Source organism: Chiloscyllium plagiosum, unplaced genomic scaffold (assembly GCF_037043375.1).
Source record: "Chiloscyllium plagiosum isolate Xiang-an unplaced genomic scaffold, Cpla_swu_hap1 HiC_scaffold_8, whole genome shotgun sequence".
In the NCBI taxonomy this organism is placed as follows: Eukaryota; Metazoa; Chordata; class Chondrichthyes; order Orectolobiformes; family Hemiscylliidae; genus Chiloscyllium; species Chiloscyllium plagiosum.
In genome coordinates, this window is record NW_028270146.1 from 68,720,078 (window position 1) to 68,746,054 (window position 25,977).

At 42.4% G+C, this 25,977-nt stretch overlaps 1 protein-coding gene across 1 annotated transcript in view; it reads left to right on the top strand.

The window, feature by feature from the left end:
- Window positions 1-25,977, top strand: part of ttc6 (tetratricopeptide repeat domain 6) — a 228,555-nt gene that overhangs the window by 93,631 nt on the left and 108,947 nt on the right. Inside the window, exons 14-16 of the mRNA XM_043698490.2 lie at window positions 735-871; window positions 4,092-4,261; window positions 10,778-10,898. Coding sequence (XP_043554425.2) covers window positions 735-871; window positions 4,092-4,261; window positions 10,778-10,898 — 428 coding nt within the window. The remainder of the gene's footprint in view (window positions 1-734; window positions 872-4,091; window positions 4,262-10,777; window positions 10,899-25,977) is intronic.

Sequence of the window (25,977 nt, forward strand, 5' to 3'; positions counted from 1 at the left end):
TTTTTTTTCCCAGGGTGTGGGAGTCCAAAACTAGAGGGCACAGGTTTAAGGTGAGAGGGAAAAGATGTAAAAAGGACCTGAGGAGTAGCTTTTTGACGCAGACAGTGGTGCATGTCTGGAATGAGCTGCCAGAAGAAGTGGTGGCGATGGGTACAATTACAATATTTAAAAGGCATTTGGATGGGTATATGAATAGGAAAGGTCTAGAGGAATATGGGCCAAATGCTGGCAAATGGGACTTGGTCAGATTGGGATGGCTGGTTGGCATAGACGAGTTGGACCAAAGGTCTGTTTCCCGGCTATATGACTCCATATGATTTTAGTCACCAGTTATTTTAAATAGTCAGAAAATCATGTGGAAAATATACCCAAATTTCTGATGCAGGCTTTCAGTTGATGAGGCTCCCCAATAGTGGTACAAAGTTAGAAACATGCCACAATGGACTAATTTATTCAAAGTGCAATTCAAACATGGTAAGCATAGAAGCTTTATGAAACAGAAAATTAATGATGATTACACTTTTTTGAAACAGAATACTTTGGAATAAGGGTGCAAGATTACTTTAAAAAGAAACCATCTGAACTTATCACTTCTCTAAAAATTGTTTATTCATAGAATATAGTACTATGTATATAATATATTTGGATGCTAAATTAGTTGACCAATTACTGATCGAAATATGCAAAAATACCATGATTCAGATACCATGTATTTTTTATATATTTTATTGTAGGCTTTTAGTTTGAACCCAAAAAGAACAGATGCTTTGATGAAACGTGCTTTATATTATTTTGAGAATTCCACCTGGCAGTTAGCAATTCAGGATCTTACAACACTAATCAAACAGGAACCTGGCAATGCTAAAGCCAGGTAAGTTACAATAGAATTTTAAAAATGCATTTAAACATTAGTCAAATTATCAACTGTACCTAGGAACTCAGATTCTGGATTAGTGATGCTGGAAGAGCACAGCAGTTCAGGCAGCATCCAAGGAGCTTCCTAGGAACTGCCAATGTGATTAATTTCCACTAGAGTTCTTTTAATCACTTGCTATAAGATTTTTTGGAAGATTGGTTGAAACTTGGAGTATTGTCTTAGGTGGTTTCTTAGTATTTTTTCTGCAGATCATGGTTCAAAGAGCAAAGGATGGTAACTATTTATTAAAACCAGCAGGATGTACTAGATGCCATAAGATTGTAAAATAATGCTGAATATTTGTAATAAAGCTTTTTTGTACATTAAAAATGTATGATTGTTGTTACTTATATAACCTTTAATGCACTAGTAGTTAAAATGATTATGATTTTAAAAACTTGCTGAATTTTAAGTATTGTTTTAAAGAAAACTTCATCCTGGTAAAGCTTTCTTCTTTTCCAGGAGGGAAGTGCAATGTTTTTTGAGACAGAAGCAATACAGGAGAGTTTATAATTTGTTTAAAATTGCTCTTAGTCATCATCAGTTACAAATCACACAATACCAGGTTATGGTCCAACAGGTTTATTTGGAAGTACAAGTTTTGATTTTTAACTTTGATTTTGTGATTTTTAACTTTGTCTATCCCAGTCCAACACCAGCTCTCCACATCATCATCAGTTACAGCAAAGTAATCTCTGATACATCTGCTCTTCCCAATGGCTATACAATAGGCCCTACAAGACCCTTCATATAAATGTTACATAAGGGCTCAACAGTGATAATTTCCTTCTCATAACAGCTAAATATTCATCTAGTTTTCACTCTGAAGAGTGAAGAAAAGAAGTGAGGTATCACTGGGTTGGAGGGAGGCTAGATGCAGTAAAAACTAAGGGCAGAATTTCTCTGTTTCCTTGATCAACATGGGCAATGGTGAGAATTGTGAGAAAATATGACAAGAATGAAAGAAAATTAATGTCTCTTCATCAACTTGTCCTTGAATGTTACATGAACAATGTCCTCTTCCATCTTCATCCGTCAAAGTTAGCAAAGGGAAACCACGAGCCTCAACCATTATCATGGCTGTACTTGCATCAACTCAGACTGCACTTTAGCTTTTCAGAACTTCACTTTGGAGAACAGAGGAATTTCTGATTCACATGCTCCTGCCAGGCTGGGTTGTGCACACAGGAATGCAATCATCCAATTACGTCTGTACAGGATTCATCTTATGACTCTTAGCTTCATTTCTTAGTGCTCATTTACTTTCTGCACATTTGGATTTGTAGAGCTTTTTAGCCAGAAAGCTAGAATGTGGAGAAGAATGTGATTGACAGTTATAGAGTGGAGTTGCTGCATGCAATAGTCAGATCGATAGCCAACAAGCTTTGGTGAAATATGTTTGTGGTGGCAGAACTAGGGTGAGTGTGAATTATCAGAGAGAAAGTGTGGCCCTTGCCCTTGTAGAACACAGCACATCACTGACCATTTTCCTGTATTGCTGTGCATTTTGTCTGATCTTCCCTCATCTTCAAATGTTTTCCTAAAGTCTGCTTGTTTTTCAATGTCAAGTCATTAAAAGACATTTCCTGCAGTTAAGCATCCAAATTATCCTTGGTAAAAATTGATTTCACCTCAAATTCACAATATATATCAATGTTTTGGAAGTGGGGAACCAAACACAATATTTCCAAATTTGTGGATGAAAAACAGCTAACTGGATGTGTACATTTTGAAGAAGATGTAAAGTTGCTTCAGGAGGATTTTCACAGGCTTAGTGAATGGGCAAGAACATGGCAGATGGAATATAATATGGAAACATGTGAGATTATCCTCTTTGATAGGAAAAACAAGTGTACAATGTACTTTTTAAATGGCAAGAGATTGGAAGGTGTAGTTGTATGAGAGGACTGGGTGCCCTTGTCAATGCTACTAACAAGCAAGTGCAGCAAGATATTAGGAAGGCTAATGGATTGTTGGCCCTTTCATGCAAGAGGATGTGATTGGGAGCAGTGAAGACTTGCTTCACTTTTATGGGAGCTGAGTTAGATCACATCTTGTGGACTGTTCAGTTTTGATCACTTTGCCTCAGGAAAGATATTTTGTGGATCAAGGAATCCTTGATCTCTTTAGTGTTGAAGGTAAGGATGGACGAGACAAGGGCAAGGGACTTAAAAAGATATTTTAGGTAGAGAAAAGAAGCAGAGTTATATTTGCATTTCAGGTTCCATGGAATAAGTGAACGTTTTTTTCATAAATGAGAGTATGATTTAATAATGTCAGTTTGTAGTTGAGTCAGACCTGATAGTAAATGGCTAAAACAGTTGGTCACCTATTATCCATTCATACTTGCATCACTCAGACTTAAGGAAGTGGAAATAAAGGCTGATCCTGATGAAATGACCAGGTAAGCAAGAGTAATGTAATCTGGATGAAGGTGTCAAATGTGGAGCTGAGAGCGGTTAAGCAGATCACTAGCTACAGAAATGTTATCATGAATGGAGGGCCAAAGCTAAACAGTTGTGACTTTGGAAGTTCAGTTGTAAATGACTTGGAAGATGAATTAGAAGGGAGATATTTCTAACATGGATAGGTTTCCCCAAAATAAAATGAAAATCATTGCTTCCAACCCCCACATCAAAGCCTGCACATTTGCCACAAATTTTATCCTCTTTCTTGCACACAGTTCAAACTGAATCAGACTGTTTCTAACCTTAGCTGTCATAACTTACTCAAACCTCCACTGCTATCCCAATCTATCTGAAACCCTTGTCCATGATGTTGTCACCTCCAGATTGACTGTTCCAGTATACTCGAGACTGAATTGCATCCACTGCCTTCTGTGGCTTTTAGCTCATTCAAAGCACTGCTGCCCACATCCCATTGCACATAAGGCAATGCTACAACTGGGATTGTTATCTCCTGTACTTTGGGATAGCCTGGATTCAGTCTTTGGGTGGAGACAGAGGTGGGCTGATGCTGAGGTGGCCAGTTTCTGTATTTGCAGCGATACCGACCCTGTTCTGCAGATCAAATCACCTTCACCATCCTATCTTTTGGCCGTAATCCACCCTTCCCCTTCCACCCTTGAAGGATAGACACATGCATGATCGACCTATTCATTTCCAGGTATCATGTTATGATTCACAGTAATGTTTCTTCAAATTTTCCATGTTAGGATTTATCGTGGGCAGGCATATACGAAACAAGGAATGCACAAGGAAGCAATTGAGGATTTGTTTACTGCTATCCACTTGGATCCCAACAACTGGGTGGCTTTCTATCACAGAGGCTGCTTGCTGAGAAAGATTCAACCACAGCAAGCTCTACAGGACTTCAGTGTTTCAGGTATAATGCAGACTTAAATATGTATTATAGCGAATGGTTATACAAATATTTGCAGAAGTGGATTTTTCCAATAGTTACATTTGTGACTAAAGCCAAAAATGTCAAATGTTTATAGTTTTATGTAAGTTATTTTTTACACAAATGTTATTGATTGCAAGAAAATAGACTGTGGCGTTCTCTGGTCAAATAAACTAGGCAAAAGTGAGGAGTGCAGATGCTGGAAACCAGAGTTTAGATTAGAATGGTGCTGGAAAAGCACAGCAGGTCAGGCAGCATCCGAGGAGCAGGAAAATCGACGTTTCGGGCAAAAGCCCTTCATCAGGAATGGAGGCAGGGATCCTCCAGGTTGGAGAGATAAGTGGGGGGTGGAGAGGGGAGAGCTGGGAGAAGGTAGCAAAGAGTACAGTAGGTGAATGGGAGTGGGGATGGAGGTGATAGGTCAGAGAGGAGGGTGGAGGAAGGTAGCAAAGAGTATAATGAGTGGATGGAGGTGGGGATGAAGGTGATAGGTCAGAGAGGAGGGTGGAGCGGATAGGTGGGAATGTAGATTGGCAGGTAGGACAGGTCATGAGAACAGTGCTGAGCTGGAAGGTTGGAACTGGGGTTTGTGGGGCGAGGGGAAATTATGAAACTGGTGAAGTCCACATTGATGCCCTGGGGTTGAAGTGTTCCAAGGCGGAAGATGAGGCGTTCTTCCTCCAGGCATCGGGTGGTGAGGGAGCAGCGGTGAAGGAGGCCCAGGACCTCCATGTCCTCGGCAGAGTGGGAGGGAGAGTTGAAATGTTGGGACACAGGGCGGTGTGGTTGATTGGTGCGGGTGTCCAGGAGATGTTCCCTAAAGCACTCTGCGAGGAGGCATCCAGTCTCCCCAGTGTAGAGGACTCCGCAGCGGGAGCAACGGATACAATAAATGACATTGGTGGATGTGCAGGTGAAACTTTGATGGATGTGGAAGGCTCCTTTGGGGCCTTGGATGGAGGTGAGGGAGGAGGTGTGGGCGCAGGTTTTGCAATTCCTGCGGTGGCAGGGGAGGGTGCCAGGATGGGAAGGTGGGTTGTTGGGCGACGTGAACCTGACCAGGTAGTCACAGAGGGAACGGTCTTGTGGAAGGTGGAAAGGGGTGGGGAGGGAAATATATCTCTGGTGGTGGGGTCCATTTGTAGGTGGCGGAAATGTCAGTGGATGATGTGGTTTATGCGAAGGTTGGTAGGGTGGAAGGTGAGCACCAGGGGGGTTCTGTCCTTGTTACAGTTAGAGGGGTGGGGTTAGAGGGCGGAGGGGCCGGATGTGGATGAGATACGTTGGAGGGCATCTTCAATCACGTGGGAAGGGAAATTGCGGTCTCTAAAGAAGGAGGCCATCTGGTGTGTTCTGTAGTGGAACTGGTCCTCCTGGGAGTAGATACAGCGGAGGTGGAGGAATTGGGAATACGGGATGGCATTTTTGCAGAAGGTAGGGTGGGAAGAGGTGTAATCCAGGTAGCTGTGGGAGTCAGTGGGTTTGTAAAAAATGTCAGTGTCAAGTTGGTAGTCCTTGATGGAGATGGAGAGCGAGGTGTCAGAGATGGTCCAGGTGAATTTAAGGTCAGGGTGGAATGTGTTGGTGAAGTTGATGAACTGCTCAACCTCCTTGCAGGAGCATGAGGTGGCACTGATGCAGTCATCAATGTAGCGGAGGAAGAGGTGGGGAGTGCTGCCAGTGTAACTACGGATTGTAACTAAGATGGACTGTTCTACATAGCCGACAAAGAGACAGGCATAGCTGGGGCCCATAGGGTTCACATGGCTACCCCTTTGGTCTGGAGGAAGTGGGAGGATTCGAAGGAGAAATTGTTAAGAGTGAGGACCAGTTCAGCCAAACGAATGAGAGTGTCGGTGGAAGGGTACTGTTGGGGACGTTGGGAGAGGAAAAAACGGAGGGCTTGGACACCCTGGTCACGGCGGATGGAGGTGTAGAGGGGTTGGATATCCATGGTGAAGATGAGGCGTTGGGGGCCGGGGAAACGGAACTCTTGGAGGAGGTGGAGGGCATGGGTGGTGTCTCGAACGTATGTGCGGAATGTGGGAACTCTAATCTAAACTCTGGTCAAATAAGCTGTTAATGGTAAGAGATGCTGATCTTGATGAACATTTAGTTATCAAGGATTCTGAGGAACATGTGGTAATGCGTATTCCAGAATGATGTCTGCTAGTGGGCCTTTCCATCTTCCTGCTTGTGGATACTGGATTGCTATTAGATCATTTGATTTAAATATGGACTTTGGAAACCTGCACCATTTCAAACACATCAGGCACCACCACCTTGCAGAGTCTGAAAAATCTTGTTCCAAATGCGAGAGAGTGAGTTATGGTTTTGTTACCCCTTTGGTCCTTTTATAAAAGGACTAAAAATGTCTTTTGATACTTAATATTTTTTTGACCAACTTACATTATTGCAGTGCAGATCCTGAGGTAGGAGTTCTTCTGTAGGAACAGCAAACTATATTTACTACCACTATTTCTACAGGCTTCTGAAAGTTTAAGTTTATCAGGGTTTTGTAGCAGGCAATCCTGTCTTTGGCCTCACTTTCTCCTGACCAAAGGCTCCATCCGTTTTGAGATCATTTCAACAAAATAATTTAGGAAGACAACTAAATAGGTTAGGGAAGACTAGACATTACACATGCATTTGATGTATGAGCAAAGATAATTGATTATTATTCTTGGTTATTCTTTGAGAGAATAATAGACCCATGGAAACACTTACATGGTGAATGCTCTTCTATATCTTTTGTGTGAAAGCTGAATCAGTTCCTGGTTAGGATGAAGAAGGTTGGTTTAAATTCAGAAACGGTGCCAGAAGCAGAGAATAGGCATAAATGGATCATTTTCAGATTGGCACACACAGTGCCAAAGAAATTGGTGCTGGGGTTGAACTATTTACTATATATATCAATGACTTGAATGAAGGGACTGAATATCTGTTTGTTAAAATTTGCTGATGACATGAAGAGAGGTTGCAAAGTAAGTTATGAAGAGGACATAATAAGTCGGCGAAGTGATATCGATAGATTAAGTGAGTGAGCAAAGATTTAGCAGATGATGTATAATGTAGGAAAATGTGAACTTGTCTACCTTCGCAGGAAAAATTAAAAAATAACAGCATATTATTGACATAGAGAGAGACTGCAGAATTCTGCTTTACAGAGGGAACTTGATGTCCTGGTACGTGAAACACAAAAAATTAGCATGCAAATTAAATTTTGTCATTTAATGCAAATGGAGTGGAATATAGAGGTAGTGATGTTTTGCTGTGGTCATATAGGATTTTGATGAGATCATGCCTAAAATACCCAGAAATATTTTGTTTTGTTCCTGAAGAAAGGCTAAAATTGCATTAGAAACATTGCAGGGAAGGTTCACTTTAACTGATGAAGTGTTTATCTTAAAAGGAAAGGATGGATTGTTTGGTCCTATTTCCAATGGAATTTAGAGGATTTAGAGGTGATTTCACTGAAACATGTAAGATCAAAAGTGAACCCGTTAGGTAGATGCTAAAAGGCTGTTTCCCCTTGTAGATGATCTAGAACTAGGGGAAACAATTTACAACTCAAGGTTCTCTCATTTAAGGTAGAGATGTGGAGAAATCTTTGTGGGTCTGTGGAATTCTCTTCCCCAGAAAGCAGTGGAGGCAGAGTCATTAAATATTTTAAATTCAGCAGGAGATGGATTCTTGACTAACAAAGGAACCAACAGGTATTAGGGGTACACAGGAAACTAGAGTTAGGGCTAGTTATTGAATGGTGAAGCAGATTGGAAGTGCTGAATGGCCTTCTGCTGTCCCTAATTTGTACGTTTGTATGATCTATTTAGATTTCCAGAAAGCCTTTGACAAGATGCTATACAAGAGGCTGGTAAGTAAGATAAGAGCCCTTGCTATTAGGGACAAGGTACTGGCATGGATAGAGGATGCCTGAATAGGAGATAGATGGAGGCAGAAGGCAGAGAGGAAGGGTAAAGCATTTTTCAGGATGGCAGTCAGTGACTAGTGGAATTCCACAGGGGTCAGTGTTGTCAGAAATTCATTGAGATGACAATATAAAAGGATAAAATGAAAACATTTGCTGAGCATAGATTATAAAATATTTTTTCGTTTATTCTTGGGATGTGCACATTGCTGTTTAGCAGCATTTTATTGCCATCCCAGCTGCCCTTGAGAAGGTGGTGGTGAGCTGCCTTCTTGAATCACTACAGTGTACAGGTTGCAGGTAGACCCACATTGCCATTAGAGAAGGAATTCAAGGATTTTGACCCAACAACAGTGAAGGAACAGCAATATATTTCCAAGTCAGGACTGTGAGTGGCTTGGAGGGGAACTTGCAGGAGACGGTGTTCCCATGTACATGCTGCCCTTGTCCTTCCAGATGAAAGTTGTCATGAGTTTGGAAGGTGCTATCTAAGGATCTTTGCTGAATTTCTGCAGCGCCCCTTGTAGATAGTAACACTGCTACGGCTGAGCATCGGTGGTGGAGGGAGTGGGTGGACATGATGTGATGCCAATTTACTTGGCTGCTTTATCCCGGATGATGTCAAGCTTCTTGAGTGCTATTGGAGCTATGCCAATCCAAACAAGTCCGAGTATTCCATCACATTCCTGGCTTGTGTCTTGTAGATAGTTGACAGGCTTTGGGGAATCAGGAGATGAGTTACTTACTACAGTACTCCTAGCCTCTGACCTGCTCTGGTAGCCACTGTGTTTATGTGACAAGTCCAGTTGAGTTTCTGGTCAATGGTAACCCCGAGGATATTAATAGTGAGGAATTCTGTGATGGTAACCAATTTAATTTAACAAGGGCGGCACGGTGGCACAGCAGTTAGCACTGCTGCCTCACAGCACCAGAGACCCGAGTTCAATTCCCGCCTCGGGCAACTGTCTGTGTGGAATTTGCACATTCTCCCCATGTCTGCGTGGGTTTCCTCTGGGTGTTCCAGTTTCCTCCCACAGTCCAAAGATGTGCAGGTTAGGTGAATTGGTCATGGTAAATTGCCCATAGTGTAAGTGAAGGGGTAAATGTAGGGGAATGAGTCTAGGTGGGTTGCTCTTGGAGGGTCAGTGTGGACTTGTTGGGCCGAAGGGCCTGTTTCCGCATTGTAAGTAATCTAAAAACTTCATTGAATGTCAAGGGGCAGTGATTAGAGTCTCTTACTGGAGGTGGTCATTGCCTTTGCCTTGCATCTGGATAGTGTCCAGATCTTGTGGCATTTGAACATGGACTGCTTCAGAATTGGAGAAGTTGTGAATAGTGCTGAATATTGTGTAATCATTGGCACACATCCCCACTTCTGACCTTATGATGGAGGTAAGGTCGTTGATGAAGCAGCTGAAGATGGTTGTGCATAGGATACTGCCCAGAGGAACTCCGACAGAGATATCCTGGAGCTGAGATGACTGACTTCCAATAACCATGGCCATTTTTCTCTGTGCCAGGTATGACACCAACCAGTGGAGGGTTTACTTCCATTAGCCATTGATTCCAGTTTGCTAGGGCTCCTTGACACTCAGTCAAATGCAGCCTTGTTATCAAGGGCTGTCATTCTCAATGCACCAATCATACGGAAGGGGCCCTTGAGCCTATCGAGTCCGTACTGTCAAAAATATACTACTACCCATACTAGTCCCAATTTTCCGCACTAGATCCATACCCTTGAATGTTATGACAGTTCAAGTGCTCATTCAAGTATCACTTAAAGGGTGTGAGCTTTCCTGCCTCAATTACCCTCCCAGCAGTGCATTCCAGACCCCACCACCCTCTGGGTGAAAAGAGTTTTCCTGAAATGCCATCTAAACTTCCTGCCTTTCACCTAAAGTTATGCCCCGTTGTTATTGACCCTTTGACTAAGGGGAACAGATCATTTCATGTTGGAGAGTGGAGGACCAGAAAGTAGCAAATACACAAGAAGGCAGGATTAGAAGAGGGAGTGGAATGGGATAGGAAGAAACTTCCAGAGAGGTGTTTTGTATCACTGAAAAGAAGCAAAAAGATTTCTTGTTTAGATGTGATATGGAAAAAAAAATACTGATCTGATTGTTGTGATAAAACAAATCAACTCATTTTTGTAAGAAGAGAAACAAATCCACATTGATGAGAAATGTTCTTCTCCTATCAGTTTCTGAGGTAACCTTACACAGGTGGGAGAAGAATATGGGACATGTTTGACACTTTGACACCTTGTCTCCCTTCAATCTTACATTCATTCTTGCTGAAAGTCATGCTATATGCTCTCCCACACATAGGTTATGCACCTCTCAGTTTGTTGAAGAAATACCAATCTTCGAAACCCACTGTGATCCTGCAAACTTTACTGGAATCAGTGGAATAGTGGCATGTGCATCTCTGCACTGTCACCCCTTCACTTTTTTCACCGATATGTCTAAATGCTGCATAGAAATCTTAGAATTAAAGTAACTAATAAACAAGACAGACTTTTCATTTGATATAATAGTTTGATTAACAAGCTTATCTCCCTTTCTTTACAGTGCTTATCAATGAAGATGTTGAGAATTTGGAATCATTTTTGCATCGTGGTATTTTGTACACTGAACGTGGCGAGTGGCACGCAGCAATATATGACTTTGAAAGCGTACTCAAGCTTGACAGGTACACTGTTTGAACCTTCTTCCATTGTTAGTCACTTAGCTGATTGTATCAGAAAAGTAATAAGACATCATTTCTGAACTATATCTACAGGCATGTACAATTAATTCTTACTGTTCATATAAGCCATGGGGTTTGTATAAAGCTACATATGGACTATATACTGGTGAATCCTGTCACCAAGTGAATGCTCTGTTCAGATAATGCCTTCCTGGAATGTGTTTAGGTGAAGCTGATTGTGTTTGCTGTAGATAATCGATGCGTTGTTGGTTCAGGATTTCCTCTCCTCTGTCTTTACTCTCTGCCTCTGACAATAATTTCTTTAGAAGAAACTGCACCATTTTGTTTTAATTTAGTGACACCAGGTGTAACAGTTCTGGCTGAGCTGCTCCCAGGACTTGAGGTCAACCATAAATCTCCCCTGTGAGGCCTTCGGAATGGCCTTGTAATATATCCTTTGATAAGCGAATGTCAGGCACTTCGACTACATCATCAGTCCAGCTTAGCCCAATTTATAATGTGGCCCATGTAGCATACCACTTTGACAAAGGCACTTGTATAGGGATCCTTGTGTGCACCAGAAACAACTCATTTGGTGCCATCCTAAGTCGCGTCTTTTAGGTGATATGATGCCCATTTGCCAAATTGGGATCACACACGTCCATTGTACAAATTTATCCAGTGGACCCTGTGTGATCCAAATTTGGCTGTCACTGCAGAAAGACAAATATATCATCTGCAGGGTTAGCCAAGCAGCAGCATTATTTAGGGTCACTTAAAGAGTTATAGATGAGCTGCTTTTGACATACCTTTTCTTGTGGGCTAAGTTTGGTGAAGTATTGTGTTTTTGGAGTTGGCTTTTGGTAGTTGGTTCTTTCAGGCAGGAAAAACAGATGAATACCTCAAACACAGGTATATTGTGGCAGTGCATCTTGGTCTACAAATCAACCAGGACGTGGAGTCAAGGACGTATGGGGGGACACTGGCTTCTTCCATGATCCGCTGTTCAGTTGTGGTGACTGAGCTGACTTCTCCTAGAATACTCCTCAGTGATGTCTCTCTGCCACCCTCTGTTTGGCTGAGATGCATTAGCAATGGTGGTGGTAGACATATGAGTGTTGGCATACCGACAAAGAACTAAAGGTTCATCCTCCACTGCTTCTGGTGCTACTCCCAGGAGTGGGGCACTCTGCAATAATAACAATATGCTGGAGGGCAGATTTCTGTATTGCTGAGTGAGCCTGCAAACCCTTTTGAACAATGAATTAGCAATGATAGTAGCAGTCAGAGCTAGCATGGTATTTGCATGCATCTCTATGACTGCAGTCTGGACTTCCATTTGCAGGACTGAAGTATTGGGAGTTTTTCACTCATGCTGCAGTGGATGTTGAAAAGAAGGCCCACAAATAGTCAGGTCTGCAGGTGCAGTTATAAAATTGGCAACCACTTTCACGGTGGAAAGAATGGAAGCCAATGTTGGATGCCATCTATCATGTTGGAGCCAGATAGCTGCATCCTTCCTGATGGGCTCTATTGTGGGTTTGCCAATGCACCAAGCATCTCAGAGTGATCTATAGTCTGCATTTTCTGCTATCCTGCCTTAATGAATTCCTCATCTTAATTCATAATAGCAGAATTCGACTGTGACCTAGCTCACCACATTTCCCCACCATCCCCTGCAAAAAAAAACACATGAACCATCCATTTTCCCTGGCCTGGCTGCAGCCAACTTACAACCAGTGACCCATCACTAAGTGGTTAGAGACTTGAAATATAGCAGAGAACTGTGACACGTTATTATCTTCATTTATCTCAGCAGAATGAAATTCTGTGGAGTCTGTTGCCATACGCTCTGTGATGTGGAGCACCAATCCTCCATTATGATGTGGAGATACAGATTGGACTGAGGTGGGCAAAGTCAGAAGTCATACCACGCCAGGTTATAGTCCAGAGGGTTCATTTGAAATCACAAGCTTTCGGAGAGCTGCTCCTTCATTAGGTGAAGTCACTTCACCCAGCAAAGGAGCAGTGTTCTGAAAGCTTATGATTTCAGATAAACCCTCTGGCCTATAACCTAGTGCCATGTGACTTCTGACTTCCTCCATGATGGAGGGTGTAACTGTGGCAGCACTCCTTTCCTGCTGCAAGTGTCACATTATATCTGGATGTTGTGTCTGCCGTAGATGAAACCTGGAAAGGTGATGAGAGTTTGGTAATGGATTGTCATCACTGGAAGCTGTATGTGTGAATGGGAGTGTGTGAATATTAGGCCTGAGTCCTACATGCTGCTAAAAGCAGCCAAGTGAGTAATGAGGATGTGGTGCATTGAGCAGCAAAAGACACTCTTAATTTGGTGAGTATGGGCCATCTTCTTCCACTCCCTTCTGAGTGTTTTGCTACACTTACAAGGAAATGTTATATTTCCTTCTATTCACTGTAACTGCTCCCTACCGAGCAGTATTGGTGAAATTTGGTGCCTTCTCCATTTGGGTGGTACTCTACTTTCCTTCCTCTTTAATATTCTGTTTCAGTTATTGTCATTTTTAAGAGTTGCAGTGCCATCCTATGTTAGGTGGAATAGACTTACCATTAATAGCTGAAGGCTAGCTGGACATGTATTATCTTTGCGTGATCTTGGGCCCCCAGCCCCCATTGTGCAGGGAGGTAGCCAGCAATGTGGGTCATGCCCAAATCATGGTAGTGAGGAGGCAGCACAAAGTTTAGCTGTTGCTCCCCTCAAACAGAACTGGCACTTACACATCAGGAATCATAACCCGCACAACCAGTTAACAGCACAGGCATGTCTTTAAGCTCAAATTTCTAAATGTGACATTTGTACTTTATCTGCTATATCACTGTCAAATATGAGTTAATTAATGACAAATAAGTCCAAGAAAATGTTAGCATGCAAGGGAATGAAGGTCTGTCCTGGGTATGAAGAACTGAATTTTGAAATAGTATGTACATTTATTTTATGTGATTATGTGAAGGAAAAGTTTCATGAGCCATGACTGAGTAGAGTAATTGTTTTCTTCACAAAAGTATCTTCCAGTTTTCCTTCTTCCTTAAAACACCTACGCCCAGTAGATTACTGAAACATTAAGAATTTGTGGGAGAAAAATAAATTAGACTTGTAAAGAGGTATTGGGATCACAATATTGTGATTAAATCCCATCTCTTCACAGTAAAAGGTAAGGTAAAGTCGCCATAATCCCAGAGGACTACAGGGTTGCTCTCTCATTAGACAGAGATGACATGGTGGTGGGTTTAAATTGAGGGTCACTGTGCCTCAGGTGAGGGGTGAGTGAAAAGGCGGGGCCTTGATGGTAATCTCAGCCGGTGTGGGAATTGAACCCATGTTATTGTTCTTCATGGGGATGCAGGCATCACATGAATTTTGTGTTGCCAACAAATTTAAATAACAGCACTATGCTAATTGTGCTGTTAAGTAGAGGGATGCCTGAGCAGAGGGCACAAGATTGTGTGAGGCTACCACCATTTCAAATTAATTGCACTACTTTCAGTCAAACAGCACCCCTTAAAAACAAGATGTGTGTTGGTTGCAGCAGGAACTGGAACTGGTTCAGAAAGAGCTAATGGATTTGGTCCAACAGATCAGATGGATATCTAAAATTTGTCCAACATATTGCTGGAGGTCTTGCAGGAGGTGAATAGAAGGAAAGAGGTCCTTTGTCACTCAATGACCATGGTGTCCTCCAGACAGACACTATGAAAGTAATAAGAATATTAATTCCATTATACAGCCCCAAAACCCTGGATCTATTGTCACAAAAGGTTCAAAGACTATGGCTGGTTAAGGTTAGTGAATGCAAATTCACATGCCGTACATTCACAAGTGACTTCTAGCCTTGCTGGAATTGATGCATTCGAACATCTCGTCATTCACCTATTAACAGCCTTTGTCAATCATGACTCAAACTTTGCATTTCTCATCTTATGCCACTGTGACATGCACTGGTAGCTATTCAGCCAAAGCAGGGACTTTATTAAAACACATTGCACACTCATTAACACACCTTGTGAATGCCCCCATAGAAAGGTAGGCTCTAGCCATGATTGGAATGGACACAACTGAGACCATGACCAGCAGTGGACTGAAACTATTGAGCTGACAGTTTGTTCCTTTCAAACAACCTTGTTGCATTTTATTCACAATATTTTCAGTTTTATTTGTTGTAGCTCTGATAGGAGGAGTCTACATACTTTAGAAGTAATGTAGGAAGAGGATTTGCAAGTAGAATCACTAGGTCCAAGTGTCCTGCACCAGAATGGAGGGAAAGCACAGCACAGATTCCATCCCAGTGGACTGTGGATTTGCTCACAAATCTTTTCTCTAGTGAGGACTCAGATGATGACGTTGGTGGATGGCTGATAGAAAAACACTAATGGACATGCATAATGAAAGGCTTGGTGCAATGACAAGCCTGCCAGTATAACTAGTAAGAAACATAGAGTAATCCTGCACCAGCTTGACAGGCCTATGTTCAGAACCTTTCCAGTGTGGAAGTGGTTCCCAACTCCACGAGAACAGTTACACACTCCACCATGGTGCAGCATTCCCAGTGTCCCTGCTTCCATTGCCAATACAGCAGAAACTGTCCAGTATCTGCATTGTACTAAAGTCAAGAAATCTCAGCTTGTTGCCGTGCTGATTCAGGCTGCTGCCAGAACTCTGATACCAGGATTCAAAGTGACTTGCCGTGTCTCACATGGTCCTGCAGTCAATGCTGCAGCAGATTAATAAGCTGCTTTAAAATATGTTCCCAGACTGGTGGCAGTCTCAATGTTGAAAACATTGGAGCTCCGGTCATTGCCACTGCATCAGTGTCTGTGCTGTTGCCTTTAGGTCAGTCAACTTAGTCTTCTGCAGCTCATTCTAGGGTAACGCAGTGGAGGCTGGACCTTGTAGATCCATAACAGGGCATTCTGCAAGGCCATCTGCAGTCACCCAGAGTAAAAGTCTATAGCCTTCCACTAATATCACACTGCACGGGATAACTGGACCAGGTAAAAGCACCCATAAGGCAGCCACTAAGGGAAAGTTGCTTAGTCACATTTTTTAAGGAATATTGGGTGGGTTGTCAGATAAAATTGGTTTGTATTTGTTATTTTGTGGTGGCTGTTATTTTCAAGGTTGTGTCTAGAGCATGTTATTGTCCATTACAATGAGAAAGCAAGGCATGTGATTGTTAGACATCCTGAATTTAGGTTTGTATTCTTTGGAACCAAAGTTAAATCAAGTAATTGCAGAAAGCTAGGTCAGGGAAAAGGTGTTGGTTAACACTGCCCTTTTTCCTACTCTTCTGACTTCTTCTCCACTTCATCCTCCTCCTGCTCTGAGATGCTCATTATATCTCTACTGAAAAGAGCTGTACCTTAATGATGGCCAGGTTGTGGAGGATGAACCAAACCATTATAAATCAGGATACTATCTGCTGAGAGCAAGAAAGCAAGAAGACCATTGCTTCACTCCAAAAAGCTGCTGTTTTGTATAGTAACATGGCTCTCAGCGGCAGCCATGGGTCTGGTCAGGTTGCAGAATGTTATTAGCCATATGTTAAATGGAGGACCCATGTCCCCTGGCAATCATCCTTTGTGCAGACATTGTGGTTCAAATACCAGCAGAGTAAAACCGTCATGTGTGCTGTCAGGATAGTGGGCACATTCATGAGCATGGTGTGCTGAGTATACACTGAGTGGTAACCTTTTCGCTGCTATCCATTTCAGCATTTAGTAGCACCTTCAGCAAATCTACGAGTAAACACTTGATGGCACCATCTGCACATGAAATCTGCAGTTCTGGCAAAAATCACCTGCTTGGTCTTCCTGCTTCATTTGTTCAGAGGGAACACAGTGGCAGTATAGCTTTAAGAATTACTTAGAGTCATTGAGGTGGACAGCATGTAAACAGACCCTTCAGTCCAACTCGGTCATACTGACCAACTATCCTAAATTAATCTAGTTCTTATTTGCCAGCATCCAGCCCATATCCCTCTAAGCCCTTCCTACCCATGTCCCCATCCAGATGCCTTTAAATGTTGTAATTGTACCAGGCTCGAATACTTCCTCTGGCAGTGCATTCCATACACACACCACAGTTTGCGTGAAAACGTTGCCCCTTATGTTCCTTTTAAAATCTTTCCCCTCTCACTCTAAACCTATGCCCTCTAGTTCTGGATTCCTCCACCCCAGGGAAAAAAACTTGTCCATTTATCCTATCCATGCCCCTCATGATCTAATACACCTCTATAAGGTCACCTCTCAGCCTCCGATGCTCCAGGGAAAACAGTCCCAGCCTGTTCAGCCTCTCCCTATAGCTCAAATCCTCCAGCCCTGGCATCATCCTTGTAAATCTTTTCAGAACCTTTTCATGTTCCACAACATCCTTCCAATAGGAAGGAGACCAGAATTGCATGCAATATTCCAAAAGTGGCCAAACCAATGTCCTGCCACAGCATGACCTCCCAACTTCTATACTCAGTAAAGGAAAGCATACCAAACATTTGCTTCACTATCCTGTCTATCTGCAACTCTACTTTCAAGGAGCTATGAGCCTGTGCTCTGAGGTCTCTTTGTTCAGCAACACTCCCTCGGACCTTACCATTAAGTGTATAAGTCCTGTTCTGATTTGCTTTTCCAAAATGCCACATCTCGCATTTATCTAAAATAAACTTCATCTGCCACTCCTCAGTCCATTGGTCCATCTGATCAAGATCCCATTATACTCTCAGGTAACCTTGCTGTCCATGACACCTTCAATTTTGGTGTCATATGCAAACTTACTTACCATAACTCCTATGTTCACATTCAAATCATTTACATAAATGATGAAATCAGTGGACCCATCACTGATTCTTGTGGCACACCACCGGTTACAGACCTCTGAAAAGCAACCCTCCATCACTACCATCTATCTTCTACCTTTGAGACAGTTCTGTATCCAAATGCCCAGTTCTCCCTATATTCCATGAGATCTAACCTTGCGAACCAATCCCCCAAGATTGGTTGGAAGGAACCTTGTCAAATGCCTTACTGAAGCCCATATAGATCATGTCCACCATTCTGCCTTCTTCAATCCTCTTCGCTACATTTTCAAAAGTTCATGAGACATGATTTCCCTTGCATACAACCATGCTGCCTATCCCTAATCAGTCCTTGCCTATCCAAATACATGTAAATCCTGTCCCTTAGGATTCCCTCCAACAACATGCCCATGAGCAATATCATACTCACTGGTCTTTGGTCCCTGTCTTTTCCTTACCACCTTTCTTAAATAGTGGCACCATGTTAGCCAACCTCTAGTCTTCCGGCACTTCACCTGTGACTATCGATGATCCAAATATCTCAGCAAGGGACCCAGCAATCACTTCCCTAGCTTCCCACAGAGTTCTAGGGTACGCTTGATCATGTCCTGGGGATTTATCTACCTTATGCGTTTTAAAACATCTAGCACTTCCTCCTCTGTAATATGGACAATTTAAGATGTCACTATCTACTTCCCCACATTCTATATCTTCCATGTCCTTCTCCACAGTAAACGCTGATGCAAAATGCTCATTTAGTATCTGCCCCATTTCCTGTGGTTCCCACACATAGCTGCCTTGCTGATCTTTGAGGGGCCTAATTCTCTCGAGTTACCTTTTTATCCTTAACATATTCTGGTTAACCCTATTTGCCAAAGCTATCTCATGTCTCCCTTTTGTCCTCCTGATTTCCCTCTTAAGTAGACTCCTACTGCCTTTATACTCTAAGGATTCACTGTCTATACCTGACATATGCTTCCTTCTTTTTCTTGACAAAACCTCAATTTCTCTACACCTACCACCCTGACAGGAACAGACTGACTCTGGACTCTTGTTATCTCATTTTTGAAGGCTTCCCAGTTTCCAGCTGTCCCTTTACCTGTGAACATCCGCACCCAAACAACTTTTGAAAGTTCTTCCCTAATACCGTCAAAATTGGCCCTCCTCCAATTTAGAACTTCAACTTTTAGATCTGCTCTATCCTTTTCCATCATGGTTTTAAAACTGATAGAATTATGGTTGCTGGTCCCAACGTGCTGCCCCATTGACACCTCAGTCACCGAAAGTAGAGATGTACAGCACGGAAACAGACCTCTCGGTCCAACCCGTCCATGCTGACCAGATATCCCAACCCAATCTAGTCCCACCTGCCAGCATCCGGCCCATATACCTCCAAACCCTTCCTATTCATATACCCATCCAAATGCCTCTTAAATGTTCCAATTGTACCAGCCTCCACCACTTCCTCTGGCAGCTCATTCCATACTCTTCGTGAAGAAGTTGCCCCTTAGGTCTCTTTTATATCTTTCCCCTCTCACCCTAGACTTATGCCCTCAGTTCTGGACTCCCCGACCCCATGGAAAAGACTTTGCCTATTTACCCTATCCATGCCCCTCATAATTTTGTAAACCTCTATAAGGTCACCCCTCAGCCTCTGACCCTCCAGGGAAAACAGCCCCAGCCTGTTCAGCCTCTCCCTATATCTCGAATCCTCCAACCCTGGCAACATCCTTGTAAATCTTTTCTGAACCTTTTCAAGTTTTGCAACATCTTTCCAATAGGAAGGAGACCAGAATTGCACGCAATATTCCAACAGTGGTCTAACCAATGTCCTGTACAGCTACAACATGCCCTCCCAACTCAATACTCTGACCAATAAAAGAAAGCATACCAAACGCCTTCTTCGTTATCCTATCTACCTGTGTCTCCACATTCAAGGAGCTATGAACCTGGACTCAAAGGTCTCTTTGTTCAGTAACACTCCCTAGGACCTTACCATTAAGTGTATAAGTCCTGCTAAGATTTGCTTTCCCAAAATGCAGCACCTCGCATTTATCTGAATTAAACTCCATCCACCACTTCTCAGCTCATTGGCCCATCTGGTCCAGATCCTGTTGTAATCAGAGGTAACCCTCTTCGCTGTCCACTACACCTCCATTTGCAAACTGACTAGCTGTACCTCTTATGCTCACATCCAAATCATTTATGTAAATGACAAAAAGTAGAGGACCCAGCAGCAATCCTTGTGGCACTCCACTGATCACAGGCCTCCAGTCTGAAAAACAACCCTCCACCACCACCCTCTGTCTTCTACCTTTGAGCCAGTTCTGTATATAAATGGCTAGTTCTCCCTGTATTCCGTGAGATCTCACCTTGCTAATCAGCCTCATGGGGAACCTTGTCGAACGCCTTACTGAAGTCCATATAGATCACATCTACTGCTCTGCCCTCATCAAGCTTCTTTGTTACTTCTTCAAAAAACTCAATCAAATTTGTGAGACATAATTTCCCACGCACAAAGTCATGTTGACTATCCCTAATCAGTCCTTGCCTTTCCAAATACATGTCCCTCAGGATTGCCCCCAACAATGTGTCCACCACCGAGGCCAGGCTCACTGGTCTATAGTTCCCTGGCTTGTCCTTACCACCAGCGGCACCACATTAGCCAACCTCCAGTCTTCCGGCACCTCTCCTGTGACTATTGATGATACAAATATCTCAGCAAGAGGCCCAGCAATCACTTCTCTAGCTTCCCAAAGAGTTCTAGGGTACACCTGATCAGGTCCTGGGGATTTATCCACCTTTATGCGTTTCAAGACATCCAGCACATCCTCCTCTGTAATATGGGCATTTTGCAAAATGTCATCATCTATTTCCCTACAGTCTATATCTTCCATATCCTTTTCCATAGTAAATCCTGATGCAAAATATTCATTTAGTATCCCCCCCATTTTCTGCAGCTCCACACAAAGGCCGCCTTGCTGATCTTTGAGGGGCCCTCTTCTCTCCCTAGTTACCCTTTGGTCCTTAATGTATTGGTAAAAGCAGTTGGATTTGCCTTAAGTCTATTTGCCAAAGCTATGTTACGTCCCTTTTTGCCCTCCTGATTTCCCTCTTAAGTATACTCCTATTTCCTTTATACTCTTCTAAGGATTCACTCGATCTATCTTGTTTGTACCTGACATATACTTCCTTCTTTTTCTTGACCAAACCCTCAATTCCTTCAGTCATCCAGCATTCCCTATAACTATCAACCTCTCCTTTCACCTTGACAGGAATATACTTTCTCTGGATTCTCGTTATCTCATTTCTGAAGGCTTCCCATTTTCCAGCTGTCCCTTTACCTGCAAACATCTGCCTCTAATCAGCTTTTGTAAGTTCTTGCCTAATAGCATTAAAATTAGCCTTTCTCCAATTTAGAACTTCAACTTTTAGATCTGGTCTATCCTTTTCCATCACTATTTTATATCTAATAAAATTATGGTCGCTGGCCCCAAAGTGCTTCCCCACTGACACCTCAGTCACCTGCCCTGCCTTATTTCCCAAGAGTAGGTCAAATTTTGCACCTTCTCTAGTAGGTACATCCACATACTAAATCAGAAAATTTTCTAGTATACACTTAACAAATTCCTCTCCCTCTAAACCCTTCTGGGTGGCATGGTGACACAGTGGTTAGCACTGCTGCCTCACAGCACCAGAGACCCAGGTTCAATTCCCATCTCAGGGAACTGCCTGTGTGGAGTTTGCACATTCTCCCCGTGTCTGCGTGGGTTTCCTCCGGGTGCTCCGGTTTCCTCCCTCAGTCCAAAAATGTGCAGATTAGGTGAATTGGCCATGCTAAATTGCCTGTAGTGTTAGGTGTAGGGGAATGGGTCTGGATGTGTTGCTCTTCGGAGGGTCGGTGTGGACTTGTTGGGCCGAAGGGCCTGTTTCCACACTGTAAGTAATCTAAGTAAAAAAAAATCTAATCTAAGTTAACACTATGGCAGTCCCAGTCTATGTTTGAAATGTTAAAATCCCCTACCATAACCACCCTTTTATTCTTACACATAGCTGAGATGTCCTTACAAGTTTGCTTCTCAATTTCCCTCTGACAGTTAGGGGATCTATAATACAATCCCAATATGGTGATCATCCCTTTCTTATTTCTCAGTTCCACCCAAATAACTTCCCTGGATGTATTTCCAGGAATATCCTCCCACAGTACAGCTGTAATACGATCCTTATCAAAAATGCCACTCCCCCTCCTCTCTTGCCTCCTTTTCTATCCTTCCTGTAGCATTTGTAATCTGGAACATTAAGCTGCCAGTCCTGCCCATCCCTGAGTCACGTTTCTGTAATTACTATGATATCCCAGTCCCATGTTCCTAACCATGCCCTGAATTCATCTGCCTTCCCTGTCAGGCCCCTTGCATTGAAATAAATGTAGTTTTATTTATTAGTCCTACCTTGTCCCTGCCTGCCCTGACTGTTTGACTCACTTCTGTTCTCAACTGTACCAGTTTCAGATTGATGTCTTTCCTCACTATCTCCCTGGGTCCCACTCCCCCACCTTACTAGTTTAAATCATCCTGAGCAGCTCTAGCAAGTTTCCCTGTCAGTATATTAGTCCCCTTCTACTTAGGTGCAATCCGTCCTTCTTGTACAGGTCACTTCTACCCCATAAGAGATTCCAATGATCCAAAAATGTGAATCCTTCTCCCATATACCAGCTCCTCAGCCATGCATTCATCTGCTCTATCCTCTTATTCCTGCCCTCACTAGCTCGTAGCACTGGGAGTAACCCAGATATTACTACTCTCAAGGACCTCATTTTTAAATTCTTGCCTAACTCTCTGTAGTCTTCCTTCAAAATCTCAAAAAATAGTCAAAACAACAGCAGTTTTCAAAGAGAGAAGAACAGAATTTATTCATCCTACCTTGACCCTGCCTGACCTGACTGTTTGACTCACTTCTGTTCTCAACTGTACCAGTCTCAGATTGAGACTCTTCTCTTCCTATGTCGTTGATTCCAAAGTGGACAATGACCTCTTGCTGGCCCCTCTCCTCTTTGAGTACATTCCGCACCCTCCCTGAGACATCCTTGATCCTGGCAGCAGGGAAGCAGCACACCATTCTGCTTTTTCGCTGCTGGCCACAGAAACGTCTGACTGGAGAATACCCTAACACAATTGATCCCTTGGAACCCGACATATCCCTTGTTGCATTTGAGCCACTCTCAATACCAGAAACTTGGCTGTTTGTGCTACATTCCCCTGAGAATACATCATCCCCTACCTTTTCCAAAACAGTACACCTATTTGAAATGGGTATATCCACAAAAGACTCCTGCACTAGCTGCCGATCTCTCTTACCTTTCCTGGTGTTACCCCATCTATGTTACTATATCTGAGACTTTCCCCCTTCCTATAACTGCCATCCATCACATACTGTTGTTGTTGCAATTTCTTCATCGTTTCTAACTGTCTCTCCAACCGATCCATTCGATCTGATAAGATTTGCAACCAACAACATTTATGGCAGATATAATCTGCAGTAACCCTTAAACTCTCTTTGAACTCCCACATCTGACAAGAAGCACATATCACTCTACTAAAGGCTATTTTTGCTCCTTCACAATCTACAGACCCAGAAAGTAACACCGTCTTATTTCTCTACAAACACTGCCCCAGATTAAATTAATAGTTATGGCTTATATTTTAAGTTTAATCAAGAGACATATCTCCAAAAACATATAATCAAGAAAGAACCCACTGTACTCACTACTGCAGAATTTCTGTAGGCCACACTTAAAACAACAATTAACTTAACTGATTCTGTGCTACGAACTTCACCCAACAGTTCTTCCAATATCAGTTGTGAATTTCACTGTTTGTTAATTTTCCCAGCTGCACTCCGATGTCCAGCGATACATGAATTCAACCAGCAAAGGCAGTGTCAGTTTCTTTTCTCTCTTTCTCTCTCCTGCACTGACCTCACCATGTGCTTCCTTTGTCTGTTCTTCTCCCTTTTAAAACTGCTTTTCTTTTGACTTTTTTTCCCCAAAGTTCCAAAACAAATTAACAGCATATAAAACAGTAATTGCTGCTCCTGGAATTTGAGGAAATCACCTCCAGCACCTAAAATACCTCAAAAAAGAAGCAGCTGTTACCGCCAGAAATTTTTCTCATCCTCCATCTTGGATTACCCAGAAACCTTCCTTACCTTATTTCCCAAGAGTATATCAAGTTTTGCTTCTCTAGTAGGTACATCCACATACTGAATCAGAAATTTTTCCTGTACATACTTAACAAATACCTCTCCAACTAAACCATCTAAACTGCTCTGGCAGTCCCAGTCTATGTTTGGAAAGTTATAATCCCCTACCATAACCACCCTATTATTCTTATAGATAACTGAGATCTCCTTACAAATTTCTTTTTCAATTTTCACTGAGTATTGCGGGGGTCTATAGTACAATCCCAATAAGGTGATCATCCCTTCCTTATTTCTCAGTTTCACCCACATAACTTCCCTCAACATATTCCCAAGAATATCGTCCCTAAGTACAGCTGTAATGTTATCCCTGATCAAAAATGCCACTCCCCCTCCTCTCTTGCCCCCATTTCTATCCTTCCTATAGCATTTGTATCCTGGAACATTTAAGCTGCTAGTCCTGTCCATCGCTGAGTCATATCTCTGTAATTGCTATGATATCCCAGTCCCATCTTCCTAATCATGCCCTGAGTTCATCTGCCTTCCCTGTTAGGCCTCTTGCATTGAAATAAATGCAGTTTGATCTGCCCCGTTCTCTGCTTTGTTCCTGCCTGCCCTGACTATTTGACTTGCACCTTTTTCCAACTGTACCAGTCTCAGACTGATCCCTTTCCTCACTATCTCCTTGAGTCTCACTGAAGATCTCAGACCCCTCAAGAGGGACCTCTTGGTTTGAGATCGGTCAGAAGAATCGACAAATGCGGTCTGTTCAAAAAGCAAGGGTCATTAGTTTATTGAATTAAGGTATCTTAATTCTATCCAGCAACACAGAGGTTAAAGCTTCTGTGTTCCGTGGTGAAGTTGCGCAATTACATTTGAAAATTACACATTATTTATATGTTTTTTTAAGAGATAATACAATCTTAATTACAAGAAAGATCAATCACATACAATAAGGTGACATGATTTAAAGCAAGTTAATCCAATGATATTTTTTGGGAAAGAGTTCTTAATTACAAGAAAAATTCAATCAACTGTAACATGGTGACATGATTGACAACAGGCTAATCCAATGGTATTCCTTGGACAAGAAATCTTATTTACGTAAATTGTCATGCCATGTATCAGTTCAAGGTTAGTTTGAATGGTCAATTAATGTGTCAGTATTCATTTATTGAAAACTCTATTGATCTCTTATCTTTGAATTTCAGCTTAATTCTGCAAATCAGCAGTACAGGTTCATAGGGTTCAATCAGTATTCTCAGCCACTTTATAGTATTCTTTTAAATTGAAAAACTACTTTGTGGTTAATAAAAATCTACATGTACTTGTTGCCTAAATTCAAATTTTAGATCCTTGGATCCCACCACCACCTCCCCGCCCCCCCACCCCCCTTACTAGTTTAAATTCTCCCAAGCAACCCGAGCAAATCTCCCTGCCAGTATATTAATCCCCTTCCATGTGCAATCTGTCTTTGTTATACAGGTCTTTCCTATTCCAGAAGAATTTCCAATGTTCCAAAAATATTAACTCTTCTCGTCTTCACCAGCTCCTCTGCTCCATTCATTCATTCATCTGCTCCATCCTCCTATTCCTACTCTCACTCGCTTATAGCACCTGGAATAATCCAGATATTACTACCCTCTTGCATAGCCTGCTCTTAGAATCATAGCATCATATAATTGTACATCATGGAAACAATCGCTTTAGTCCAACTAGCCCACGCCAACCATGTTCCCAAACTAACTAATCTAACCTGCCTGTGCTTAGACTTTCTCCCTTCAAAGGTTTCCTATTCACGAACTTATCAAAATGTCTTTTAAATGTTGTAACTGTATCTGCATCCACTACTTTCTCTGGAAGCTGATTCCATATACAAACCACTCTGTGTGAAAAAGTTGCCCCTCATGTCCTTTTCAAATCTTTCTCCTCTCACCTTAAAATATGCCCCCCAGTTTTGAACTCACCCACCCTAGGGGAAAAGGCCCTTGTCATTTTTCACTGCCATTTTCAATGGACAAGCTGAGTGTATGATGCAGTTCTCGTGAAAACATGAGAGCATT